The sequence below is a fragment of the Haliaeetus albicilla genome, chromosome 9, assembly GCF_947461875.1.
Source record: "Haliaeetus albicilla chromosome 9, bHalAlb1.1, whole genome shotgun sequence".
Classification (NCBI taxonomy): domain Eukaryota; kingdom Metazoa; phylum Chordata; class Aves; order Accipitriformes; family Accipitridae; genus Haliaeetus; species Haliaeetus albicilla.
The window spans coordinates 11,463,887-11,489,724 of NC_091491.1; the positions used below are offsets into that span (position 1 = coordinate 11,463,887).

The 25,838-nt window shown below is 44.4% G+C and overlaps 1 protein-coding gene across 6 annotated transcripts in view; it reads left to right on the plus strand.

The window, feature by feature from the left end:
* Positions 1–25,838, plus strand: part of AUTS2 (activator of transcription and developmental regulator AUTS2) — an 802,029-nt gene that overhangs the window by 710,585 nt on the left and 65,606 nt on the right. For all 6 annotated transcript variants that reach the window (XM_069791497.1, XM_069791496.1, XM_069791499.1 and 3 more), the window contains one exon: positions 17,103–17,151. In XM_069791497.1, coding sequence (XP_069647598.1) covers positions 17,103–17,151 — 49 coding nt within the window. The remainder of the gene's footprint in view (positions 1–17,102; positions 17,152–25,838) is intronic.

Below are 25,838 nucleotides of genomic sequence, written 5' to 3' on the forward strand. Positions count from 1 at the left end.
TTTGTTGCAGATTGAAATTTGAATGCAAAAGAAAAAGAATCAGAAAGCCAATCTCATTAGGGAAGCGGAAAGGAGAGACTATCAAATGTTAAAGGGATAGTACTTTATTGACTTGTTTTATTTTTGGATGAGATAGTGTTTTGTTCATGCATACTAATGCAGACCTTTTTTGTCATTAAAAATGGAAGGTAAGATGGCCAAGTGCTAACTCCGCTGGGTTCCAGTATACTTCTGTGTCTGATTTAAATCATGCCCCATGTCTGCACTGGCACAGCACTGCCTATGTTACAGCTGGCTCGAGGCTCTCTTCCCATTCCTCATCCCCCAAAACCACTTTCCTGTACTTCCAACAAATCTATCAGGCTTCAGCCAAACCTTTTCTTTCAAAGGATCCATAGCTCTAGGTACACTGGGAGACTTTTAATTAGGCTGCTTAGATCATCCTGGGAGTCATTTGATCAAGACTACAATTTGCCAAAAAAACGTCTCCACGTCCAGACCTGGGTCAGTGAGCAAAGGTTCTTTTTCTCCAGCACAAAAGGAGATATTCACTCCACTGGTCAAGGCAACCACCTTCAATTGTGTCCGGCCTTCCACTGGTGCCGCATGTCGGATCGAACCCTGGCCCACTTGCACGAGGTGGCTTTGCAGATGCCCCACGTTCAAAGCGATGGGGAGGGAGCCGTCCACACCACTTCTGTGAAAACCCAGCACTGTTTATTTGTAACTAGAAATGTGGCAACATGCAAATAATCTTGAAAAAGCGTCACCGTTACCTCTGCACGGCTCGCTGACATGATAAACTTCTTTTTGTTCCTGCTCTGAAACCTCACATCATATCCTGCGTCCTCCAGGGTCACTGCTGTGTGGAAGACAAGACCACGTTTTGTTCAATCTCTGTGAAATGCAATTAGAAGCCCCTCCACAGCCAGCAGGAGCTTAAGTTAAAAGGAGAGAGGGGGAAAAAAGGGACCTCCCCGCTGTCCAGCAGTGTGTTGACTTTGAAGTCCTGGGCCATCTTTTGTCCCCCCCAGAGGGCCTTTAATCAGGACCTTTGCCTTGTCATTCAGGCGGGGGGGGGAAACCTGACACAGTTGGTGGGGTTGTCCCTGTGTGTGCCAGGAAGAAAAGTCTTTGTCAGAAATTTCCACTGACCCAAGCACTTTGTTTCTTTGTCTCTCCCAGACAACTGTTTGAACTAAAAAGAAGACGAAAGCTCTCGTATGTGCTAACAGTATTTTAATAGGGAGCCTGGGCAGCTTCTTGAGAGCTTTCCTGCCAGGTCTAAGGCTGAGATGAGGCTTTTGGTCTGAAGGCCTCTTAAAATAAACCCAGCTCAGGCAGCTTTTTAGAGCCTTCTCCTCTGCGTACGTCCTGGGTGATATAAAGAGGCTCACGCCATAATATTGCAACACACTGCTAAGTAGAAAGACTTAATTGTCATATTACGTGTAATATTCTATAGACAGAGAAGCTCAACTTGGTAGCGATTAACATCTTATTTTTGCTGTTTGTATAGTAGCGATTTATGAATCGGCTAAAACTTCTTAAATAAATAGCCATAAACCCCCAGCATCATAGACATTGTATATATTTTACAAAACATGGAAGCACTAACGTAGAGAGACCTGAATCTGGCCTTAGCGCTGGGAACTGTAGCCCAGCCCCAGCCTTGCTGGTGATGTACTGCACAGCCCCAGGGCAGCCGCTTGCCTCCTTGTTGCCAGAATGGAGATGACACAGGGCTAAGCAGGAATGATTTATGCTCTGTTTTCTGTAGCATGAACAAAATGCTCCACTGAAATGCGGAGAATTATGTTAAAATTCAAGTTGCCAGTGTTTTACTCATGAAAAATCTACTTGAGCTACTTTTTAAAGAAATTTTTATGTATCTGTTACAATCTCACTTTGCTATTGAAATATGTACAGTTGGACTCATAACTATGACTTTTATTCCTCAGGTAGAGGCATAAAATAGTACTCAGTGCTTTTTAAATGATATAAAATATTTCTAAAGTAACTCTTCCATCCCAGTTAAACAAACATTATCTCCTTACCCGTTTTTCCATTCACATTTTGATATGCTGCAGCTTTTTCCCTACATTAAATCAGTTCCTCTTTAGAAAAAGTGAATTATTAAAAAGGGGGAGGGGGGAAGAAAAGATTTTATAGGAACAAATAGATTAATAACTAACCGTGATAAGATCTGGCAGCCTTTCTTAGAGGTGTGTGTACAGTAGAACATGTAGCTGTATTATCAAAACAGGTTAAAGTTTTATCATGACTCTCATGTATTATATTAGATGTTTAAAGCACACCTCCTCCAGTAATGCCTGGAATAATCCAGACTGGATACAGATCAACTGATTAACTGAATCTCAGGAACAGTAGCTCAGCTTTGGTATCAATTTTACTCTTTTGGCTTCTTCTCCATGACCATCCTATCATTAATTCGTATTTGTACTATTTTTTTTTTGTCCCTTTCTTCTTGTAAATTTGAACATTTGTTTTGAAGGAAACACCAAGCCTTCATCCTTGCAGATCATTCTTGTGTTCCATCCCATTTATGAAACATTACATTACAACAGAAAATAAACCTGCCTGCTGCTGCTAACACAATAACAATACACACAGTATTACATGCAACATGACTGACACATTAATTAATAGTGGAGGGACTTTCTGTAATTTATCTTGAAACTCCGCAGTCTTGGCTCTCACTAGGTTAGCTGTGTATTACTAACATTTTTTGCTCTTTCAGTAACTGTGGTTCAACCTTGCAAAGGCTCTGTCCCTAATGCCGCAAAATTTATAAAATGGTACTTAAGTCCGAATGCCAGAACAGCCCCGTTAGCTTCAAAAGGACTTCTTTTTGCCTAAAGTTAAGCAGGTATTTAAGTGTTTTGCTAGCTTAGGGTCAAAGTGTTCAGCACCTTGTTGGACTGTGTCTTATCTACCTCCTCATTAAAGATACATCAGAACATTTGGCATGTCTTTATCAAGCAGAGAGGTGCAGCCAATTGACTTTATGTGACAGCTAAAAGTGAAGGAGATCAAGGGAGCTTGAGAGACAAAGAAGTTAGGTTTTGTTAGAATGTTAAATGAAAGAAAAATAGCGTTTTGAGAGCTAGTAAAAATTGTTTCTTGTGCTAGAAGGATTTTATTTTCAGAGGACTTTAGATCAGGACTTTTTGAGAGATTTGGATGTGTGGATGGAGGCTGGACTAGAGCAGAATCCGTCTGCTTATTTTGTTGTCGACCTTTTTGTTGTGAGTACTGTGACCTTCCACAGTGCTTTGAGCGTAGACTTCTGCAATCCCAGGTGAAGACGCACAGAAGAATTGGGAGCCTTGAAGAAAGTATTAGTGAGGATCTCATATTATTTTGACAAGTGGGTTAGAAACAGCAAGGCACGTGATAGGCTTAATACTGAGTGAAACTAGACAGCAAATTTACAACAAGAGGTCAACTGTATGACATGAAGCAATCTCCGCAATGCTTGCAAAATGATGACCAGGGAGAAGCTTTCTCTTTTGGTGGCAACATTAGCTTGTTTAGTTCTCATGATACAAATTAAAAAGTAATTTGCATTTATATTTCTGTTAATGATCATATGAAAAAACTATTTGTTTTAAACACAACATTGTGTCCGTGCTTTCTCTCATGCTGTAAGGTCAGCGCGTGTGCACGATGGACCCTTTCATTCCATAGCAGAAGGCTGTGAGGTCCTGGACGAGGTTCTGCTCTTACCAGAGTATCAAATAGTAGATGAAACTGGGCAGTGTTCAGTCTTTGGCACTACCTGCATTTGTCTCATTTGACATTCCTCCCCTGAGGAGTGAGAAATGACCATATTCTTTGTCTCCTGTTCGTTGTCCTGCCTGTTGGGTTGCAAGGAGTCTCTCCTCCTACGTGGTTGCGCTGTACCTCATGCCATGAGACCCCTATCAAAAGGTTTTTCTGGAGCCCAAACAGCTGAGTGGGTCAGTGCAGGGGAGATGTGCCAACACTGGTGGCCCGTGGCCCACCAGGCTGATGGCCAAGGTGCAGTTCTGGATGTCCTAGGAGGTGGAAAAGAGATAAGTGTTGTCCCTCGGGTGATGGTGGCCCCTGCTGCAGGGACTCTAGCTCAGAGTCTCCTGAGCGTAGCTGCGTTTTGGGCAGATCTTAGGCAGTTTTCTGTTATTTGGTGCCCATATCAGCAGCCCTCATTGTGAGATGAGAAGTCTCTCCTCCCCCAAGCCAGAGGTCCGCACAGTGAACTGCCTGGTTTCCCCCCACCAGTTTTCCCTATGGGAGGAGACTTTTTCTGTCTATGCCTTCTTTTCTACATCTTGAAGCCTAGATGCAACTAGAAAATCCTTTTTTTAATAAAAAAGCTGGCATAAATGTAAACTATGCAAGTGTCAGGTTTACATTTATCCTTATAAGGCACATCAGCAGTAGATGTGCGTTTCTGCTAGGCTTATTTATTAAAGTGTTCTGCATGGCAAAGGAAATATATCCAGTGTTATTTTCAGGCTCAGTGAACTCCAGAATGTATTTGTGAGTTTTCCAGTTATGATGACATCAGTGTGGAAACGCGAGGAAGGGGATTCGGCAACAGCAGGCAGCTTTCCTGCCACTGCTAATTTACTGTCTTTCTGAGAACCAGATCCTAAACACTTGAAGTATTAACATCGTTTCAGCTCTTAAGTAAAACTAAAGAAGTCTTTTCATCTTTCCATTGAGTGGAGGGCTCCTTAAGCAGATCACAAGCTTTATGCTGCTTTGTCTGAGTGAGGAGGAAAACTTTAATTGTTCTCATCTTCTAGTACAGGTATTGATTAATAAAATGTATTAGCAAAGATCTTGGCCCACTTTTTGCACCATCAAACAAGTACTTAATGACTGTATTACTATGAAAATGGCATTGCTTTAAAGCTTTGGATTTGAGCCCCTTTGTACTTTGCTTTCATTTGATTTATTTTTTTTCTTATCCCATTATGAACAATAAAGTTTCTCCTGTACTTTCATATTACACAGTGGAAGGGAGAGGAGGCAGTGAGTAGCTCTTAGCTGAGGGTACCAAACTTGGCCAAGCTGGGAGCTGCGGTGCCTGGGACGTCCCCAGGCAGAAGGATGTGCTGCCAGCTGGGGAGGCTCTGTGCAAGTCCAAACTGGTCAGCGAGCAAATATTAGATGGTAAATCTGTATAATTTACTCTAATTTAGCATTTGGTGTGTAGGAATATTAATATGACTCACATGCTAAGAGGGAGAAGGCATGTTTATGAGGAACATAACTAATAGGTCTGTGTAAGATAAAGAGCACTGCCTCCCACCTCATTTAATCGTCTTTCCTCCTTTAGGTCCCATTTGTAGAATCTCACTTATTTTACACCCCTGTGCAGCTTTGTGGCTACCTACCAGCCTACCTCCTCCCACCCCACATTCCGGTGCTCACCAGTTTGTATCATACATCATGCATGAAGTGCCCGTATTTTGCACACTTGCTGAGCGGCAAATCCATGTGAGCTGCGCCGATGTACCACTTATTGTCAGGGCCCCATAACGCTCTCAATTTTTATATACATCTTTTCATATTCTAGCTGGGAGTTCTTGGAAATCCTACCTTTTCATAGCCTCAAAATGCAACTCAACTCACTCTTGATAAGCCTCTCCAGTTTGCACCTTGCCAGGCCACGATGTTGTACTAAACACTTCCATTTTACAGCACTTTGAGCGTTAGTACAAAATTGTTAAGACCTGACAACAATTTGATGCTTTCAATCTTGATGCTTTTATCAAACCTGTCTTTGCCTGTACCTGCTAACGCGTTCCAGCCAGGCTGGCTACGAAAGCCAAGCGGGGCTTACGGTGACTGGAACGACAAAGCATTTCTTGCTACAAAAAAAACATTACTGCAGAACACCTCATAATCTGTAAATTTGGAATTAAGGCTGAACGTTTTATGGTACCACTACTGGGAAGTCCCATGTCTGTAACTAAAATATGCACTGTGGTGACAATAACACTTGGATTTTATGCAATGCTTTTATGTCCCGTGCTGAAAATTGAGGTGCAGAGAAGTGAAATGAGAGTCCAGCTGCCTTCCACACCAGGGAAAACCTGCAAATATACTCACAGCTGACTGCTAGTCCATAGCTGCTGGGCCACACTCATCCCCCCAGTAAAATGCATGTTAGTGCACCTTTGCAGACACGTAGGTCTGTGGCTCTGCTGCACAGAAGTGGCTTGGGTGCCACGTTGGAGTGGGAGGAGTGGAGAAACACGGTTGCATTGCTTAAAATAGCCAGAAAAGGACCCTTAGTCCTTTCTTGCCTTGTTCCCTTCACATTCACAAATGTTCATCTCTGTCTCTCCTTTTTTTTCCATCCTTCCTAGGGGCGATGACTGACAGATTAATATATGTCTAGCTACGTGTCTTAGAAATCAAAAGGAAGGTGCTGTCAGAATCGCTTGTCAGAAAATGAGATTAGGCACACTTGTCATTTGCTGAGGATTGCAGTCTTTCAGAGATAAGGTTGCATTTAATGAGTGTAAAAAGCCTCCTTGTGAAAAAGGGGGTGGTGCAGGAGAGAGAGAATGATTATTTTTCTGGTGTCAGCTGAGTGCTTTATCATATAACTTGATACTGTGGCACCCTGGCAGGCACTGATAATGGCTGCTGGGGCTATTGCACCTCTTCAGTTGCTCTGCAGCTTCAAAAGTGATGACTTGTTACCTGCTTTTAAACTCTTCTTGGATGTCGAAACCCACTATCCTAAGGGAAAGAAGCAAAAGCATGTACAGTGTGTTTTAAAGAAAGACCTGTGAAAACACACAGTATAAAGGGAATGTGCTAAATGTATAGCCACTTTCCCCAGCAAACTATAAAGAATACTCAGCGGGTTTCAGTGAAATATGGAACTTGTCTGACAAGTGAAGGATAACTAATGAGAAACAGAGCTGTATCCCACTGAAACCAATTGTGTTTTGTTATGGAAAATATTTATCAAGCTTTTTTTTCATTTGTTGGTTCTCCTAACAGTGCCATAATAACTCCTCTTATGTATGTTATTCGTTTTCTCTCATACACATCTCAGTTATTTAAATCTGCAATGGGGTGGGGTTTTTTTTGGTTATCAATTGGATATTATCATATCGTACATGAATATTTTAGGTGAATGTTTCATTCATCAAAGTAATGGTCATTCTTTTGCCAAGTTAATGTCTTTGCATGGTTTAGAAGCTGGCTAAACATACAGATTTATTGTTCATAATGTACTATCTAAATATGAGATGACAGTCAAAAATGGAATTTATCTGTTCAGCAGAAGAGACCCTACATTAGCTACATGTTTTTGCAATAGTATTTCTTTACTTGGCATACCTCTTTTAAAATTATCCTTGGAAGAAGAGATTTCTGTCATACATTCTCCTCACCAAATGAGATGTGATTTTCATTATTTTGCTTGAATGTTAGAAAATGAAAGAAATTACTTGATTGGTTTATGGTGCTGATTCAGCATTTTCTGGGCTAAAAATGACCTGAAAGACAGAATGGGATTACAGCATGCAATAATGGATGCTTTATTCAGTGATAAGAAAGTCTCTTCTTCTGACTGAGAAGAAGAGAATGAAAAATATTTCTCTCTTATTAGTTGATTCAGTACCCAGATATTGACAGACAAATTAATTTGAAATACTTCTTCAGTTGCAGAACCTGCTAGCAGGCAGAAATTAGGGGAAGATAATGGCCACAGCTTAAAAGTGGTGCATTTATGAAGTGTACTCACAGGAGTGGTAGTGGATGGGGAAGAATTTATATTTTCTCTTCTTACTCAGTGATAGGATCTTACAAATGTTCCCGGTTAGACCGTAGTGTAGGTAGCAGCTCAAGAGCCCAGCAAGGTCTCTAGGAGCTAAATCCAGCTAACCCATGTTCCATCATACATTTAGTAACTCAGAATTCAAACCACAGGAAATTGTACAGAAGGAGAGATAAAATGCATGTATTTTCTGATTGAGAAGTTATAGCCAGGAGTCAGTTTGGGGATTCTCGTTCTTCATGGTTGGCAGAGGGAAGGAAACACGACTGTGGTGTTCATCTCAGAGATTTCACACTATTTGGAGAAGCTTGGGGGATAAATGGCTTCACACTTGTAGGACAGTGAAGATCTCTCTTTGGTACAGTGAATGGGTTCAGAAAATTATGAAACCTCCTCCAGGTGTGCAAAACGGGGCCAAATTCTGTCCTCGGAAGCAGTGGAGACCACTTATTATTTTATAGTACCAGGCCTATAAGGATAGGGAAGAGAGAGCAGCCCTATTGTTCCCTGAGCCCCACTTTTTATCATTGTTTCCATTTGAAACCAAAATCATAAAGCTGCCTGCAGAGCGGTTGCCTTGCTGTTCCTCTAAATGAGAATTCCAGCTTTTATGCTAATTCAGTTTCAGGTTTCTTTGAACCTGCAGTTTATGGGCCTCTGCTTAAAACTGCAATCTGTTCTGCATAAAAGAAGGGATTACAAAGTGGTTTAGTTTTGCAAATGCTGCAGAAAAATAAAAATAATAAAAAAGTTGCACTGTCATTAATACACTCTCGCAAAAGTTTTCTGCTTTGTCAAATGAAAAGCTGTACTTACCCTGAGAACTTCCCCAGTGATGTTATATATTCCAGTAGTTCTGTTTCCTTCCAAAAGGTGCTTTTACTTTTTGTATCACCTTTTCCCCTGCCTCACTTTAGCCGAAAGCACACGAGTGCTCTGTCTCTGCTAGAAGGGCCGTCGAGAAAGCATCGCTTTCATCTGCTGCCAGGAGCCCGCCGGGTGCGCCAGGCGCTCGCCCTCGGGGCCGATGCTGCACACACACAGCAGCGCAGAGTCCGGCCTCGCCACAATTTATTTTTACTGACATCTGTTGCTACCTTTTTACGGCATAAACCAGCGGTGATTTTTGTCGTTGTTTAGGTCACTCTCAAGAACAGGTCCTTTTCTTGAACCTCTTTAAAGCATTAGAGTTTAAGTACTTTCTGGTTGGGACATTATGCCGTGGCTTGCTGTTCAAAGTCATAAAACTCTGCTGATAGCTCCATAAATTCTTTTCTTGGGGAAAAGAACCTGCATCTCCTATCCAGTAATGGACAAAATTGTGTACGTTTTCAAAGCATTATGGAGGACTTTATAAGGCATCGTAATCACGCTCTGAACTCAGACACCATTGTGTCTTCTGGAAAGATTAGCAACTTAATGGAAACATAAATGTTTCCAGTCTTTCACAGAATACCAAAGAATTGGAATATCCAGTTTTCACGTTGCCAGGAAAAAGCTGCAGAACCTTCCAGGTGAGGTGAGGTTTGCCATAAATAATTTAATCCAATATAATCTGCTGTAATTTCAAAATTCATTTGCTCCTTGTGCCAGAGATGGGTAATTCTTCTTTGGAATTACTCTATGACTTGGAAACAAATGTCTGCTTCTCTGCCTGCTGTCTAGGCAGCTTTAGGTCATTTTTATGAAATAGTTGGATCTGAAAACCTCTTTCAGAGAGTGAAAGATCTTGAAATCACTTTTGATCCAAGTTCAATGCACTTCATTTGACTGTTGTTGTGGCAGAAACAAATGTCGACGCTGACAGAGACCACAGACAGATGAAAAAAATTCTGGCAAGGTCCCACATAGATAAGAGACAGAAGGTTTCAAAAACCCATCCAGGCATAACCTAAATCACGGGAAAGTATTGCTGTCAAGAGAGGGGGAAGCTTGATCCAAAGGCTATTGAAATCATTGGATTGGTGGGGTGTTTTTTTTTTTTCCTTTGATTTAATTTGGCTTTGGGTGAATTCCTGAACTCCAAACTTCTCATTCAGAATTACAAAATGCATTTTGTGCATGTATAATGTTCTAGCAGGAAAACAGAGGTCCTCTACTTATCTCTAAGGCACAAATAATGAACATAATGAGGCCCACAGCCCTGCCAATAAACCTTAACAGCCCTAGGGAGATGAGTAGGTAAATGCATTTCTGATTTTGTGTATGCTGAGATTTCAGGTGTGGCATGCGGTTAACATTTGAAAAATCCAGTACAGACAAGCCTGTAGTTTAATCCAGGCTAAATTTATCAAATTAAAGTCTTGTGAGGAGTCTAGGCTTTAATTAGACCAGTTCTTACCATGTCGAGATGTGGAAAGTCTTGACCAAAGTGCTCATAGAATATATGAGATGCCACACCTTAGTACTGCGCATTTAGTTCCTCGTCCAGGTACAGCCTTGCTGTCCATGCGGTTCCCAGCTCCTCTGGTTGTTGTGCAGAGAACACTCTGCTGGTTTAATTGCCTTTATTAATTTATTTTTGGTGGAGACTGAAAACTGCACTCAAGCCATCCATTTCCTTCACTGAGCTCGTGAAATAGCCGATCGACTGCGATGGCTTTTGGCCACTGTCCACTGTTTATTCTAGAAACCAGATGTGAAACCATCTCTGTTGGGTTTCTAGAGGGGGAGATGGAAACCACCTCTCTGATGGCACAAGATTGTCTTATGTATTTATTAGGAGATGCAAAAACCTGTGAAATTTTAACAGCCAAAGTCCATGCTCAGATACGTTGTAGGAATCTAGGGATAACCTTGCTAAGGTGGACAGCCTTGAAGAATTCTTACTTCCATTGCTGTGACCAGGATCTGAAGTTGGCCACAATTTTTTTATTTTCTGATGAAGACGGTTTGTCACAGTTTTACCGAAGTGTCCGCACTCCTGATCAGATACGTAGTGAAAGCACTGTAGTGTTTGCAGCCATGGTCTGAATTTGGAGCTGTTGTGGATGCGTTCCTCTCCTGCTTATCGTTGTCATTTCTTTTGTGCATCTTCCCGCATAGTTGTCCCAGTGGAAACCATTGCAGTCAGTGCAACTGTCCCTCAGATAAGAATTTTGGAAAAGCCACGATGTAATGCTGAGGAGGAAGACTGTTCTTAAGTGGATCATACAGTGATGGAATGAGGAACAAATGAGAAATATTTGCATAAAATCCTGTAGTTCTACGTTGGTAATTGGTAGGAAGGTTTTCTTAGGAGTTTTTGCTGAAGTATAGCACTTCTACTTGTGTGGGCAGTTCAGACCACGCTTTCCCTCCTTCCCCTCTCGCACTGTAGTGTTTGCTGCGGGTAAGGCCTCCGCAGCCACTGCGCTGTTTGGTGCGTCGCTGCACCCAGGGCACTGCACCGCTGCTTGGGGACAGCTCAGAGCCTCGCGCCCACCTCGGTGGCCGGGAGAAGGGCAGTCCCTCTTCATCTCGCATCACCCACGCCCCGTCCCTGAGGTGAGCTCGGAGCCGGGCCAGGCCATGAGCGTGTCTTTCCAAGCTCCCCCTGGATTTTGGGCACGTAGCACTACTGGCTCAGGCAAGGCCAACCACGCGCCCACAGCCGTTGCTCTGCTTTTGATTTCTGGTTGGTGTCGGTAGTTGCCGTCTTTTCCTTAGGAGAGTCACCTCCTCCAGGCTGAGCTCCGCCGCAGGGGTTGAGGTGAGTAGGGTTTGTCAACCCTATTTCTGAGGATTTAGCTCAAATCCCAGTGGAGCCCGCTGGAGTTCAATTCCATTAGCGCTCCTAGCCCAGTATTGGTTTGAAACCAATTTCACGATTTGAAATCTTGAAAATACTGCTTGGGCAAGGGCTCGCGAGCCCATAAGACCTATCTTAGGGCCTGTCCATTTCCCAGGAAACATCTCATTGTATGGGGATACCGTGCCAATGAGCATAACTGCCTCTCATCTTCACAGCAGCTTGGTTTATAGGAGACATCATTTGGCTCCGACTGCCATGCTTCAGTGAATAATCATTTATATAATAATGTATCTCTGCATTTATTTTCAGCGGTGGCTATTACTAATGGTGCGCGGTGCTTAAGAAAAACCTACAGTGACTAAGAAATCCATTGCCCGTTGACGATAACATTTGGTGCTGGAAGTAGAGGCGAGCGAGTCTCTGCAAGCTTAGGAGCCCTGGCCCCACCTGCACACCGTCGGCGAGCCCCGTGTCTCAGGGAGGTACAGCAACTTTGCCAAGAGCTGAAGGTCTCCATGCAGGCCACCCTGTCTGAAGTTGGGGACATTTTTTTTCCAGTTAAAAAACGCACTAAATTTCCGTGGGAAAAAAAAAAAAAATTTGCTTAACACAATATGGTATTTTTGATCGGGTTTCCTCCCGCGGAGCTTTAGCGACTGGTGCTCTTGTGCGTGTGCCGCGATCTCCGGGGCAGGGAGGGACTGTCCGGCTCCGCGGCCGCGAACGGGGGTGTCGTGGGTGTGGGTGTCGTGGGTGTGGGTGTCGTCGTCCCGTCCCCCCCCCCGAGGAGCGGCCCCGCCGCGGCGGGCGGAGGTTGCGCGCACCCCGTGCACCTCCCGGAGAGGCACGGCCGCTTCGGCCGAGCCGCGGCGCGGGGAGCGCGGATCCCCCCGCCCGCCGCACCCCCCCCCCGTGGGCCGGGCCGCCCCCGCCGCGGGGACACCGGCCGCCGGCGGAGCGCGGAGCCCGGCTCGGCGGCGCGGGGCGGGGCGGGGCGGGCGGGGAGAGGGAGGAGCCGGCGGCGGCCGGGTGGGAAGCGGCTCTCGGAGCGCCGCGCAGTGCGGAGCGGAGCGCTAGTGCCCGGGCGGCGGCGAGGGGTCCGGCCGGGAGCCCGCAGCCGGGCCGGGCGGAGCAGCGCGGAGAGCAGAGGAGAGGAGCGGAGCGGAGCGGCCGCCCCCCCGGGGATTACAGGCTTGCGAGGTTGTTTCGGCGAGGCCGGAGGAGCTGGGGCCGGGCCGCTGCTTCTCCCCGATGGAATTCACCTGAGCGTGGCCGCAGCGAGCCCTGGACGGCGGGAGGGACAGTGCCCCGGCGGGAGCCCGCTTTGTCTCGAAGGAGGACGGGCATGACTTTTTAAAAAAAAAAAAATCACCACCACCCCCCCCCCAAAAAAAAACCCAAAAAACCAAACCAAAACGGAAGAAAAAAATTAAAAAGCCGCCCGAAGAAAGGGACGCGCTGCCGGCCGCAGCTGCGCCCCGCCGGCGCTGGACCCCGCGGAGGGAGGTGCGTTGGCAGGAGGGGGCTGCGCCGCCCCGGGACCCGGAGTTGCCGCCGCGAAGCCGCTGCCCCTGGCTCGCCGCTGCCGCCGCACATGGTTTTCTTTGTCCTGCTGCTGCTTTATTAGCTTTCCGCGGCCGCCGCTCTCCCCACGCCCGCTCGCACACACGCACACCCCTCTCTTTCTCTCTCCTCCCAGGGAACCATCTTGCGGGGAGGGGGGGGGGGGGGCTCGGCTGCCCGGAAAGGATGTCCGCCGGGCGGCCTGCGCGCCCGGCCCTCGGAGTTGTCCCCCGAAGGATTAGTTGGGGTTTGGCTGCGGGACTTTGAGAGCCGCGCTGGATCGGAGTTTCCCGGCGCCGCCGCCGCCGCGCACACGCACGCCCCTCCCGCACCGCCATGAGCCCCGGGCTGGCAGCCGCGCTTAACCCCTTGCGAGCAGGTAAAGCCGCTTCGCCCCCGCGGGGCTGGGCAGCGGGGGGGTGGGTCGGGCGCGGGGTCCGGCTCGGCTCGGTAAGGGCCCCCCCCCCCCGGCGGCGGGAAGGAGACGCGAGCGCCGCGGTCGCGCCCCGCGGGGTGAAGTCGGGCCGCTGAGCCCGGGCACGCCGGGCCGGGCCGGGCCGGGGGAGAGGGGCGGCGGGGTCCCGCGCTGTTTCCGCGGGGCGCGGGCAGGTGCGCGGCGGCCGGGGCCGGGGCCGGGGCCGGGGCCGGTGGCGGTGGCGGTGCAAGTGCTGCGGCGGGGGCCGTGCCAGGAATGAGTCAAGCCGCGCTGTCTGGACAGGAAATATTTTAGTCGTATATCCACTTGAATGACAGTACATTCCTCGGTGAGGGAAAAATACTCTTTAGGGGTTGTTGTTTTGTCTTTTTGTTTTAATTTTTTTTTAGCCTAGGGATTGCCGACTTCTTTCATTTCATGTTGAAAAGGATTAAGCCGCGCTTGGTTACAAGGGGATTTACAAGGGAAAACGGCCAAAGTGCAAGGAAGGGAACTGTTTGTAATCAGCTCCAGCTCTGTTTTTCGCCCTGTCTGTCCAGGAGCTGGGGGGGTGACTTCTTCAACCGAGAGGGCTGTTAGGACATAAAGCGCCCTGGATAGTCAGCGTGCGCTGGATCCGTAAGGGTTCCCAAAACGTAACATTGCCAGTAGATAGTGCCTTTCCATCAGCTCCTCGAGTAAGACGTGGAAATGATCAGGATGAAGGGGAATGAAGAGAGGCTTTTACTTGTCTCCTGTAAAAGAGATAGCCAGGCTCCTCTCCGTGGCTTAAACGTCCAGGTTTGACCACATTGCCTTAAAGCACCCATCATGGAAAGAAAGGCACTTTGTTGTCTGCACAGATTCCTGTCAATACAGAGGAGATTTTAGGTCAGCGCTCTAAAGGCGTTGTATTTTATCCTTCTGCATTAGTGCCGAGTTGTTGGGGGTTTTTCAAATTAATTTGGCTTTTTGTTCCTTGCTTTGGTGATGTTGCATGATGTGACTACCTAACTACGAAAAAATTAGTAGTTGCGTGGAAATTGATACAGTGTCTGACCTGCTGGCAGAGATTGTATTCACTACTATATCTCTGGTACGTTACCCTAATTGCTGTTTTATATTTAAAACCAAATTTTAAAGTAACGAAACGGGCAGTCAAAGTTCCATCTCACTATTCAAGCCAGCAAAAGGGGTTTGGGTTGTTTTTGTGGTAACCCAGGCAATGGGTTTTTTTCAAGTTGCTCTTCCATTCAGTAGCATGTGGTCAGTAATGCAAAATGCGATTCACTCTTGGACAAGCTTTGTCTTTGTAAAATTATTCCTTTTTTAGATGCATATTGTGCTGATAATCATCTCCCAGTTTGCTCACGAGCGATTCTCAGGCAGGATGTATTGTGCACCACGTTATGTCCGAGAAGTGCCACTTCCAGATTTCACAACAGTGTTTCCGACTGGTTTATGCGGTAGCACAGAAAAATATTTCACCTGAAAAACCATAGCTTAAAAACAATCTGTTGGTTTACGCTTGGTGTTAGAGCAAACTTCTTTAAAAAAAAAATGTTTTCTTCTTTTCTAGTGTTTGGAAAAATCAAGTGGATAGGAAACTTACAGCTTCCCTATGCTGTTTTGTTTTGAAACAAAGTAAAATGTATTACTTTGAAACAGTAAAATAAAGTAATAGCTGAAACTGTAAGAAGTTTGTTTGTTTTTTAATATTGGTTTTTCTTTCTAAAAAGAAACAATGGTTCGGAGAGTTTTGACTTTTGAGAGAAGCTGCATTTAAAAAGACAACACCAGGTGAAATTCACTAGAAAAGCTTATTATTTTTAATCAGAGAGCAGGCTGATGGCAAGGTTAGGAAAGCATTGAGCATCTCTTAATTTGTTGGACTAATATTGGACTGCTCTTTAAAGCACATGGCCTTCTTGATCTCTTCAATTTGTGCATTATTCACATATTTTCATTAATTTAGAGAAAGTCATCACTGAATAATAAATCCATCATTGGGTAATAAATCCAGTGTTTACAAGGTATTTAATCGAGAAGAAATACACCAGCTCAGCTTTTAAATAAGCCAGCAGTAATCTAGTAAAATCTGTCTATAAGTCTGAAAAAGAATAAAGCTATTTTTAGTAATTAATCATAGAAATCTTGTATAAGTTGAGGGTAAACAAATTATTTCAGTGTATTACTACACAATGTTATGCAGTCTGAACCGTATCTACTTATTTATCGGTAATTTCACGCCCAAGTTTTTAGTGCAGTCAAGATATCTAATATATGTTGCTTGTCTGATGTTTTTTATCCAGGTTTGAACTGAGAAATTCCTTCCCCTTAACAAAAAAAGATGCAGCCTGCTTTCCAAATAGACAGTGTTTTTAATTATTTTTCCTGAATCCAGTGAGAAAACAGCTTCTAGGAGAAGACTAAAATCTTTCTCAAGTGTTGCATTTTATCCCTGTTTGCAATATTTCATTACTGAGCACATTTCTTCCGATGTATTTTCAAAAAGCAGACTATCTATCAGCGGGGTTGGATCCAAGATACAGTTCAAAATTGAGCTGCTGTCTGCATCTTGTGAACGTGTAGGTGGTAGAAGTTTAAGCTTTAGGTGTATGTATGTGTGTGTGTATTATGTACATGTGTGTGTGCAAACACAGCGGTACACAGATGCATAAACTTAATGCTTTCTGCTTTTGGGCTCAGGATCTTTGCAAAATTAACATTTGCAGCGTCACTTTCCCCCATCTGGTTTCTTGCCATTCTAGTTTCTGAAAGGGGGGAGCTCAACGTTTTTGTCTGAAACTTAAGTAAGGCTTTTTATTAATAGGTAGAAAGATTAACTGGCATACTTGCATACAAAGAGCAGTAGTAGATGAGGTACTAACACAATGTTGGGAGGAAAATCCTCCCACGGCTAAAGGTGACTTGATGGAAAAATAAAATGGATTATTAGTTTATACAGAGTGTGGTGTCAAGAATCAGTTATTCTGACGAAGGCAAATCTTACGTGGAAACACATACTAATACTGAATACGTACTCTTTATTTTTCAAAGAGTTTGTAACAGCAATTTATAAAATTACTAACCCAAGTTATCAGCACTGCTTTAAAGATTGTAAAAACCAAATGGTTGACACAGGAGGGGTCTCCAAAAATACTTTCAAAATTAAGAAATCCGCAGTTTTGCAAATGCCCGAAACTGGGCTGTCTGATTCAAAATCATGACTCTTTCCCATTGCAAGATCAATGTCAGAATGTATTGGATAATTACAGTACAAAAATACAGTTTCTGTGCAGCTAATATGTTGAATAACAAAAAAAAATTCTTTCTTTAATAAAGAGAATCTTTCCAAAGAAATACCTGCACTGCAGGGCGGTGAAGTACAGCCAAACAGCACCACCTCATGGACGCTGTCTGCGGAGGCTGCAGCTTCCATTAGCTCGCTTGGTTTTGTCACCTGATTTGTTTCTCTAAAATATACATACATATGTGTGTGTATAAATATAACGCCATGCCTTTTGAAATCTATCACTTGTAGAAAATGTAACATTTTTTTTTTATTGGTCTTTCAGGCATCTGATGCCAGCTCTGAAAAACTGTTCAACGCTGTTACAAATAAAGGTAAGACTGCAGTTCACATCACAAACATATTTTTTTCCCCACACATTTCTTTTCATGGCAATTTCAATGGGAGATGAAATGTAACTTGTCTTGCAGAAATGTCGCAATCAGCTTGTTAGTGCTTTTTATGTTTCTCTTGGTTTCAGACGTGTTCTGTATGCTTGGTAATTGCTTTGCTTAATATAAAATATAGGCTTTAAATAATGTATTGCCTGCCAGGTCAGAATTAATTTAAATAACAATATTAGGGAATAGTTTATTTTACAAATGGCTTTAATTTAAGCTCATTTAAATAACTGTAAGAGTTTTCAAAATGTTTTAACTTGATTGTTACTCATCAGCTACATGATAGACGTGGAGTTATGAATAGCCAATTTGCACTGCTGACAGTAATAACCAGCCAACGTTTAGTATTCACAGGATAATAGTCATAAACCATGGCTTACTGTGCTGTGTGCTTTCTGTAGAGTTAATAAATGATATAGAGGGCCACATTTAAATATTCAGTATCCCATTAATTTCTTCCAAACAGCAGTCCAAAGAGAGAGTGGCTAATGATATAACAGTACATTAAGGGAAAACTTACCCTAAATCAGTGCCAGTGAGCTTCTGTGCACAGCTTGTCCTGAAGCAGCATTATTAGACTGTTGGCTTTGGGGATTTTTTATTTTTAATTCTTATTTTTGTTTTGGTTTGTGTTTTTGTGAGGAGGGTTGAGGGAGCAGCTCCAGGCACGAGTTGCGCCAACGAATATAACTCAAAGCCTTTAAAATGCGTCTGGTTTTCACCCCACTGTCCTATTTCTTAGTGGCAGCACATGGCAACTGCTTAGTAAAAGGGCGTGCTTGTAGCTGTAAACCCACGGTATTTTAACTTACTGGTTTTTTGGAATGTTTGAGTTAGTTTGCGTTAGGAGAGACAGATTTGATTAGTTTGAAATTTAGGTCTTTTTTGTTGACCAGGTGTGGATTTGCTCAGTATTTGCCCTGTGTGCTTCTCACTGGGTTTGGCTTTGTTATTCCAGTGGGTCGTTCTGGTGTTTTTCTGTGTCTTTTAATTCCACAACGCTGTAGTGGTTTAAGTGGGGACAGTACGTGACCCCGTTGCGTTTGGGATTCCCACGCTGATACACCATTGCTTCTGAAGTCTTTTGCTGCATATTGAATTACACCTATATTTAATTGCGTTACAGATCCATATTCCTGTTTTTCATGTATTAGCATCCTGTGGAAGTACAGTCTGGATTATTTCTGTGGTCTAACCAGATTATCTCACTTGGCAAGCTTATCTATCCTTTCTGATTAATTGCATTTACAGCTTCCCCCTCGGCCCCTCCACAGGCGGAGAATAGGTGGCACAGACAAGTAGAAAGGAAGAGTTGTGTTTGGAGTGACCCAAGGCCCCCAAACTACATGTGACTGCATCTTTATTTTGCTAATTCGCTCTAAAAAGCTTTGGCATTTGAGCAGCCCTTTCTTGGGGCTGGGCCAGGGCGGAGGAGAAGCCCAGGCCGTGAATTCGCATTCCTGGCGGAGGCCTGTAACCAGGGTGAGGGTGAGGGGCCCTCCTCCCCCCGGGAGGTGATTGATGAAGAGTAGGCCCCTCTTCCTCTTCCTTTCGTTTTCTTTTTTTTTGTTTTGTTTTGTTTTGTTTTTGAATCAAACACATTTCCCACATTCTTATTTTTGTTTACTTACGGAGCTTGATTCGTGGCATCTATTTGGTTGTGAATACCCGTGCTTGACAGGGAGCCTTTTCTTCCGAGGTACTTTTCTTTGGTGATTTAGTTCCCTTGAAAGGATTAGGGTTTCTTTGTGTAGCCTAAAATCAACATGGGCTTTTCAAAGCTTTGCTTGGGAAACCATACACAAATAAGCTTTTTAGTTGATGGTAGATTATTCCTTTGCCCCTTATTTCCATCAAAATGGCGTCTTTCTTTTCTCCTCCTGAGTTTCCCCTTAAAGCCATATGCTAATTCCTGTTGGTAACATGAATGACAAGGGAAGAATCAATGCAAATCCAGGTGCGGCCAAACTAGGCTGACTGGTATTTTCTCCCCCCCCCCCCCCCCCTTTTTTTTTTTTTTTTTTTTTTCCCCACTGGGAGAAAAAGATTAAGGGAAAGAGGGCGGAAAAAGCATAGGGGACAGTTTTGTTAAAGGGATTAGCATTCAAACTGCTAAATATCAGGAAAAGAGCCTCAAAAAAGATCCCCTGTTTGGAGATAATGTCAGTAATTGCTTGCGGCCAGGTGCAGAGGCTCTCCCTGTGGCCAGTGGTGGTTGGGAGGCTGTTGCCTTCTCTAAGTGTCTGCCCTGGGGACGGCTGACGACTGCCCAGCGCTGTCAGTTTGATATATTCCAAGTTCAAGTTCTCTCTCTCTGCAATTCAGTCTGTTTGCTTCCAAGCCAGTTCTTCCCCCCCGTGTTGTCCACGGCTGCTTTTGCCAAAAGCAATAAAAGTCACTTGTAAGAAAGGTCAGATCTGCATTGGGTAAATCATGATGAAACCTTCAAAGCTCCTGGCTGATGGACCAGGCTGGGAAGGCTCGGCCGACAAGTGTACATCCCTCCATGTCTGCAGCCATTCCTCTCAGATGTCCTGCAGCTACCTGTGTCTCATGCGTACTTTTTTTTTTTCCTTGCCACTTTTATTTTGCAGAATTATTTATAGCTGAGGTAGCAGAAATCACACAAGTCATGTATCTACAAAGCAGGTAGAAATCCTGAAGCATTTTAGGTCTTGTACATACATTTTGTCCCCTTTCTGTCATTTAGTTGTGGACTTCTAAGCTGACGATGAGGTCAAGTTTAAGGTGTGATGATTTAGTTTGGATGCGTAATGTGGAACAGTCCCTTCCTCAGAAATACTAATAATTAAAGAATCTAGAGCAAAGGGAAATCCCCTCAAAACCACCTTTGAAGAGGTGGTAAAACCCCTTGAGGAGAAGTCTCTCAACTTCCATTTAGGAGTTAGCTGCCCTTAGAGCTGAATGGGAAGATGCATCCCTAAATCTAGAAGGGTCCTGTGAGTTTTGGGGGGCGGCACATGGATGTTGGGGACCCCTCAGGGCTGGGATACGTGTCATGGCCGAGCGATGCCGTGTTGGAGAGGGCTGTGGGGCTCCCATATCGGGTCTCTGCTGCCACCGCTCCCAGAGGTCCCCAGCTCTCTGCCCTATCTGCAGCAGCGCTGGGAATTTGGGAGGGATGGGGCTTGGTCCCCAGGGCAGGCATCGCTGTAGGTGCCACTGAAATGAGTTGTCCCTGGCCATGAATTGGAGCCCTACGCTCCATCACTCGGGCAGGAACACTTTACCTTGTAATGCTTAAAATTATCTAGGGAAATGATTCCCATGGAAATCCAGGTGGCTGTGTTGGGAGGTAAGCACCCAAGGGCCTGGGCCCTTAGTAATGCTTGAAAATGGAGCTGTTGTCTATCTCATTTATTCAGATGTTAAGGGATGGAAGAGGAGTGCATCGCCTGCCTGCAGCTCCCGGTCTGTCCCTTCCCTCGCTGCAGGCTGGGCCTTCCAGTTTGGGATTGCTGCTTATAGTCTTTATGTCTTTGAACGAACATAACTTTTCCTTACCCTCTGAGACCGTCAACCTTAGCACCATTAATCCTGGCCAAAGTACAGGTTTTGTTCATGAATTTTTGTAACATGACCTTCCAGCATAATTAAATTCCATTATCTCTTAATAATTTAAATAGACACATCTGAAGCTGTAGAGCAGGCAGCTCCTCCTACTACTGTGTATTTCATTTATGTTAACTCCCTCCTACGTACCCTTGGAAAACGGCTTTTCCTGGAGGGAGAAATGAGTCCCAAAGTGATGAAGTTTTCATTTGTGCTGTATATTGAAGTTTGCCTTTGATCAGAAACACAATTGGGCTGTTACAGCTTTTTATGTTCAAATTGTTTACAGGATGTTCATGTAAACTTTATGAATCCTTCTGCTTCATGGCACCACCAGCTGTCAGGGAAATATTTATACTCTCAGCTGGAGGTAGATCAAGGCATCTGCGTTACTACTCTTCACTGGTGGCTGAAATACCGGTCAGATCAAGCCCTGGCTTCTTAGGTGGTTCTATAGCAATATCCTTCCCTAGAAAAACAGGCATATTGTTGTTTCTCCCCTCATCTGTCTGTGGTGAATTATTTCTTGAGGATCCTCAACAACATCTGTTTCTGTAAACAAGTAGGGAGCTAAAGTTGGCAAATACTTCTCTGCTGATCCCATTCACAGAAGATTCTTGGCTGTGGAGAAGTGCTCTCGCTCTCTCCAAGTAAACCATCCCCACAGCATCTCATGTTGACTGTAAGTGGATCCGCTATTACATAGATAGCACGTATGCAATATTAACATGGTCAGTATGCTGGAGAACTGACTACTGCTGCCTCCCTCCTTTCCAAGGGTCTGTTGGAATCTATATAACATCCTCACTTGCTGGGTGTATGTCCTCAGTGTTGCTTTTGATTTTCTGGGGGGCTGCTCTCTTCATGCTACCTCTTCTACTCACTGAAATGCTTCTGCCTAGCTTGCTGTTAGGGCTCAGGAGCAATACCAGTGCTGCAGGAAACCCACCCGTCAGCCAGCAAACCTCAGGGACTGCTGAATCATACGAGCAGTTCTGCAGATTTCTTTTTTTGTGGTTGTTACGATGGCTCACCCTCCCGAAGTGATACCCTGATGATGGTGTCTCGTTGCCTTTCCGGTGGAGACTTCCCTGGTGGCTTTGGAACACTTGGTTTGCCTGTGTTTTGTGGGTTTCAAATGGCTTTTCAATATTTTCCGTGTGAAAGTTCAGTGTCTCATTAGTGAGGGACGGAGCACTGGAAAAAGCCTCTGGTTTTGAGGACCCCAGGTTTCCTGTACCTGTGAGTTAGATTAGAAGAACTGGTGCATCACTTCACTCTTAACTTCCAAGGCAGGCAGACAAAAAAGTTGATACGTGTCTCAAGATGGTCCTTTGTTCTGGTACACAAAAGAGCAAGGCAGTTATTTCTGTGCCGTAAAGGCTTTATCTGAGCAAGGAATTTGTTCCGTAACATCCCCTTATGGCTGCATTTCCTGAGCACAGACCAATCCTCCATCCGTACGCTTTCCATGCCCCCTCCTTCTTTATGTGCTGATGGTTTTTTGGCTGGGACACAGCGGTCAGGCAGGCTTGCCAGTGCTGGGAGACACCATAGCTGTTCTGTAGCTGCAGGAAAAGGTCGCTGAATAATGTGTTGTACCCAGTGTGCCCAGACGGACAGGTAAAAGTCAAAGGTAGCTTCTTCCAAAACCTTTCAGATTCTTAAATCCTAAAACTTACGATCTTGCAAACCAGGAGTCTTCCAAGGCTTCACTGATAATTTTTTAAGTTAGTAATTCAAAACAAAACCGTAAACCAGCTAGCATGGTTCAAGCACCTGTAAGCACTGGCTTTTCTTGACCAAAATAGCAGAGGGAGACAGTTGAAAGTGTTGTTCTGGGCATCCTTGCCTATTTGGACTGGTATCAAGTACCCTTTGGTGTCAGTTGGTGACTGTATTCCCCTAAGAGTTCACTCAAGGCTGTTGATTTTGGTGAAGTCAAACTCTTCCAGTCTCAGTGAGCAAAATGGCAATATTTACTAACACATAATTGTATCTATTCTGGATAGAGCACTTGTCTTATAGATTAACCTATATTTGATTTTCTCAAGAAAGACTTATCAGCATTGGGCTGTAAAATAACAAATTGTGATAATCGGTTCAAAATACAGTGGAAAAATTATTGGAATGGGAGTATTTTGATGACAAAGATCCTGACTTGACATACCTGCAGTTAGTGGAGTCCAGGCTGGAGTCTGGTGTGAGATTTCATAAATGGAGCATCCTGCAGACCTCCCATATCTGGCCTGCTGTTAGTCTCTCCCTTGTAATAAAATGTTGTTTTCTCTGAAAATGTATGTTTATTTAACTAGGTCTCTTTTTGCTTCACAATCTGGATTCCATTCAGTCAGTTACCACTCCAATTAACTAACAATTATTTAACATTAACAGTAATTACAGACGCCAGTTAAGCGCCTACAGATGTCAACTGTTAGCTTTGTACCTAATCACTCAATGAAATGGAGAAAGTTCAACAAACATCAATTAGCCAAGCAATTAGTATGAGGTAGGAAAGAGCATGTTATCGTGTGTGAGCTGATTCAATTTATTTTATTTTGTCAGTAAAACACACACACAGACAAGCAGCAATAAGTTGCTGAGATTAGATAAAGCTGTATTGTTTTGCTGTTTATACAAGATTTTTCCCCTCCTCTTCTTTCCGTTACATAACTGAAATGTGCTTTGCCAGGCATTTGTTATCTTATCAAATACATTTCATTTCAATTGGAAAAGCACAGCAATGTCATTTTCAGCAGAGAGGCAAAGACCTTTTACATCAAGTTTACGGTACCAAGCGTGAGCTTTTTACCCCAGAACTGTCACCTTAGCAAAGCTACTCCTGCGAGGAGGTTTAACCCCGGAGTAGGTTTAACCCGTGAGTTAAACGAAGGACCACATAAACGCCAATGTGCTTACACAATGGATACGTGGTTTTAGATAACACCGAACAGCATGAATTGGTTCCTTCATTTGGCTATCCGTGTATTTAATGTTGATACTGGGTTGACTTGGGCTCCACAACACCTTGCTTAGGTTGTAAGGGGACAAAAGGGCCTCCTCAAAGGGTGCGTCAACATGGCCTGAGCTGTCCCAGCTCAACGGTGGGACCAACCTGCACAGGGTGTTTCCATTGCATGCCGCTGGCTGAAAAGAACTATGTATTTGCAGCTGTCGTGGGGAGCTACTGTGCCTCCAGCAGCACCATGTAACTATATATTGTGGGCCATAAATTAACTTTACCTTCAGAAAGAAATGGTTGATTTCTAGCTACCATCCAAGATGTATTGCAAGCCTCTCTTTTAAGAACTTTTGAAGACTGTAGACCTGTGCATAAAGTGCTCAGTATGCAGTGTACAGCGTATGCAGGGTGCCTGGGCTTCCCAAGTACCCAGCTGTGCCACTAACCCACCAGTTCACCTCCGTAGTCCTTTTTTCTATAGGACCTAATATCTTCTCACTTGGCACAATTTAACACCCATTGCTCAGGCCGTGTTACATCCAGCTGCTGTTAATTTTAAAAAAAAAATGCACTCCAAAGTATCTCACATCCTACAGTGATCAGGCTTGACACTCTGGATGTCAGTAGGAGTTTCACAGGGACATCTATATGAATTGTGCTTTTCTTCTGTTTTTATAAAGTCTTTATAGCTGCTTAAAAACCAAAGTGAACAGGCTTTTTTCTTCCAGTTCTCAACTGTCCCCCAAACAAGAATGCTTTTTGCCTTCATCACCGTGCTGACATATTTTAAATGTTTCTCCACATAAAATGATCCCACAAAGTAAGATATTATTTTATCATGCAGGCTGCCCACAAAAGTCCATGAAGTTATTTGAATTAGTCATTGTTTTCCAAAGTGCGGGAATAGGAGTGGAGAACCACAGGCAGATCTCGCCGTTGCTTTCCAAAGTCTCAGCTTTTTTTTTTTTTTTTCCTAGAAAAATACAGAGTCGGAACATGTGAAGAAGCCTTTCAGTGTGTGACTTGAGTGCAGTAATATTTGTCTGAGTAGGCAGAAAAACTGAAATCGAGCTTCCAAGTGAGAGCTACCATGTTCATTCCCATGGCAAAGACGACTTTGTGAAGGATGATATTTTAAACCGGAGAATTTTGAACTTTTCTTGTGGCTCAGCACAGATTATCCAAAAGAAAAGGCAGGGCCTCATCACCAAGCGACACCATGGAGAGAGTTCTAAGAGGACAGTTTTAGTCTCAGGGAGCAGAATAAACAGACTCTAATTTGTCCTCATTTAGGCTTCAGTTCAGTAATGTGCTGCATTGCTTGACTGACTTTAAACACTTGTTAACACCGAGCATTTACTTAAGTGCTTTGCTGGATGAGGGCCACAGGAGTAAATCCTGTGACACCCTTGAGACTTTCAGCCAGCCAGGCATCACTTTTATTCCCTTTTTTTTTTCTGTCCCTTGTGCACCTCTGTGACTGAGGGGGGCTCGAGCCCCGTTCGCCAGTCCCTGTCCCCAGCAGGTCCTGCTCTCTTCCCCCACCTTGCTGCTGCCCCGGCTATGGTTGGACTCTGCGAGCTGAGTGATTTCTCACCAGAAATCCAAACGCAGCAAGAAAAGGGGGATGATTTCGCAGCTGAGTTGCCCGAGTGAGAGGTCCGGGGCAGGAGAGGGGGCAGAGGGGCGCAGGCAGGGCATGGGCGAGGGCAGAGGGGCTGCCCCCACCTTTGGCGCTGGCAGGATCGGCCCGGCCACAGCACGGCTTCGCCCCGCGATCACAACTTGGCCTGGTAGCGTTCAGTGCGTGCAATTATTTAGTGTAACATAAACTATTTTCCAAGCTAGATGTGACTAGTACGGCTGCCAGGAGCACACTGAGAAATGCTTCAAGTAGCGAGTGAGTGTGTGACTGAAAGGGATGTTGTGCAGCATTCGACAAGCTGTTTAAAAAAGCCAATGTAAATGTATACTTAAAAGTGGCAAACAGAAGAGCAGATAAACTGATTTAAGTGCCTTTTAAAGCAGTTAACGGCCTTGACTTACGTATGCTAGGAGAGTAAGGCAGGAGCTGTGGGGGGCTTTC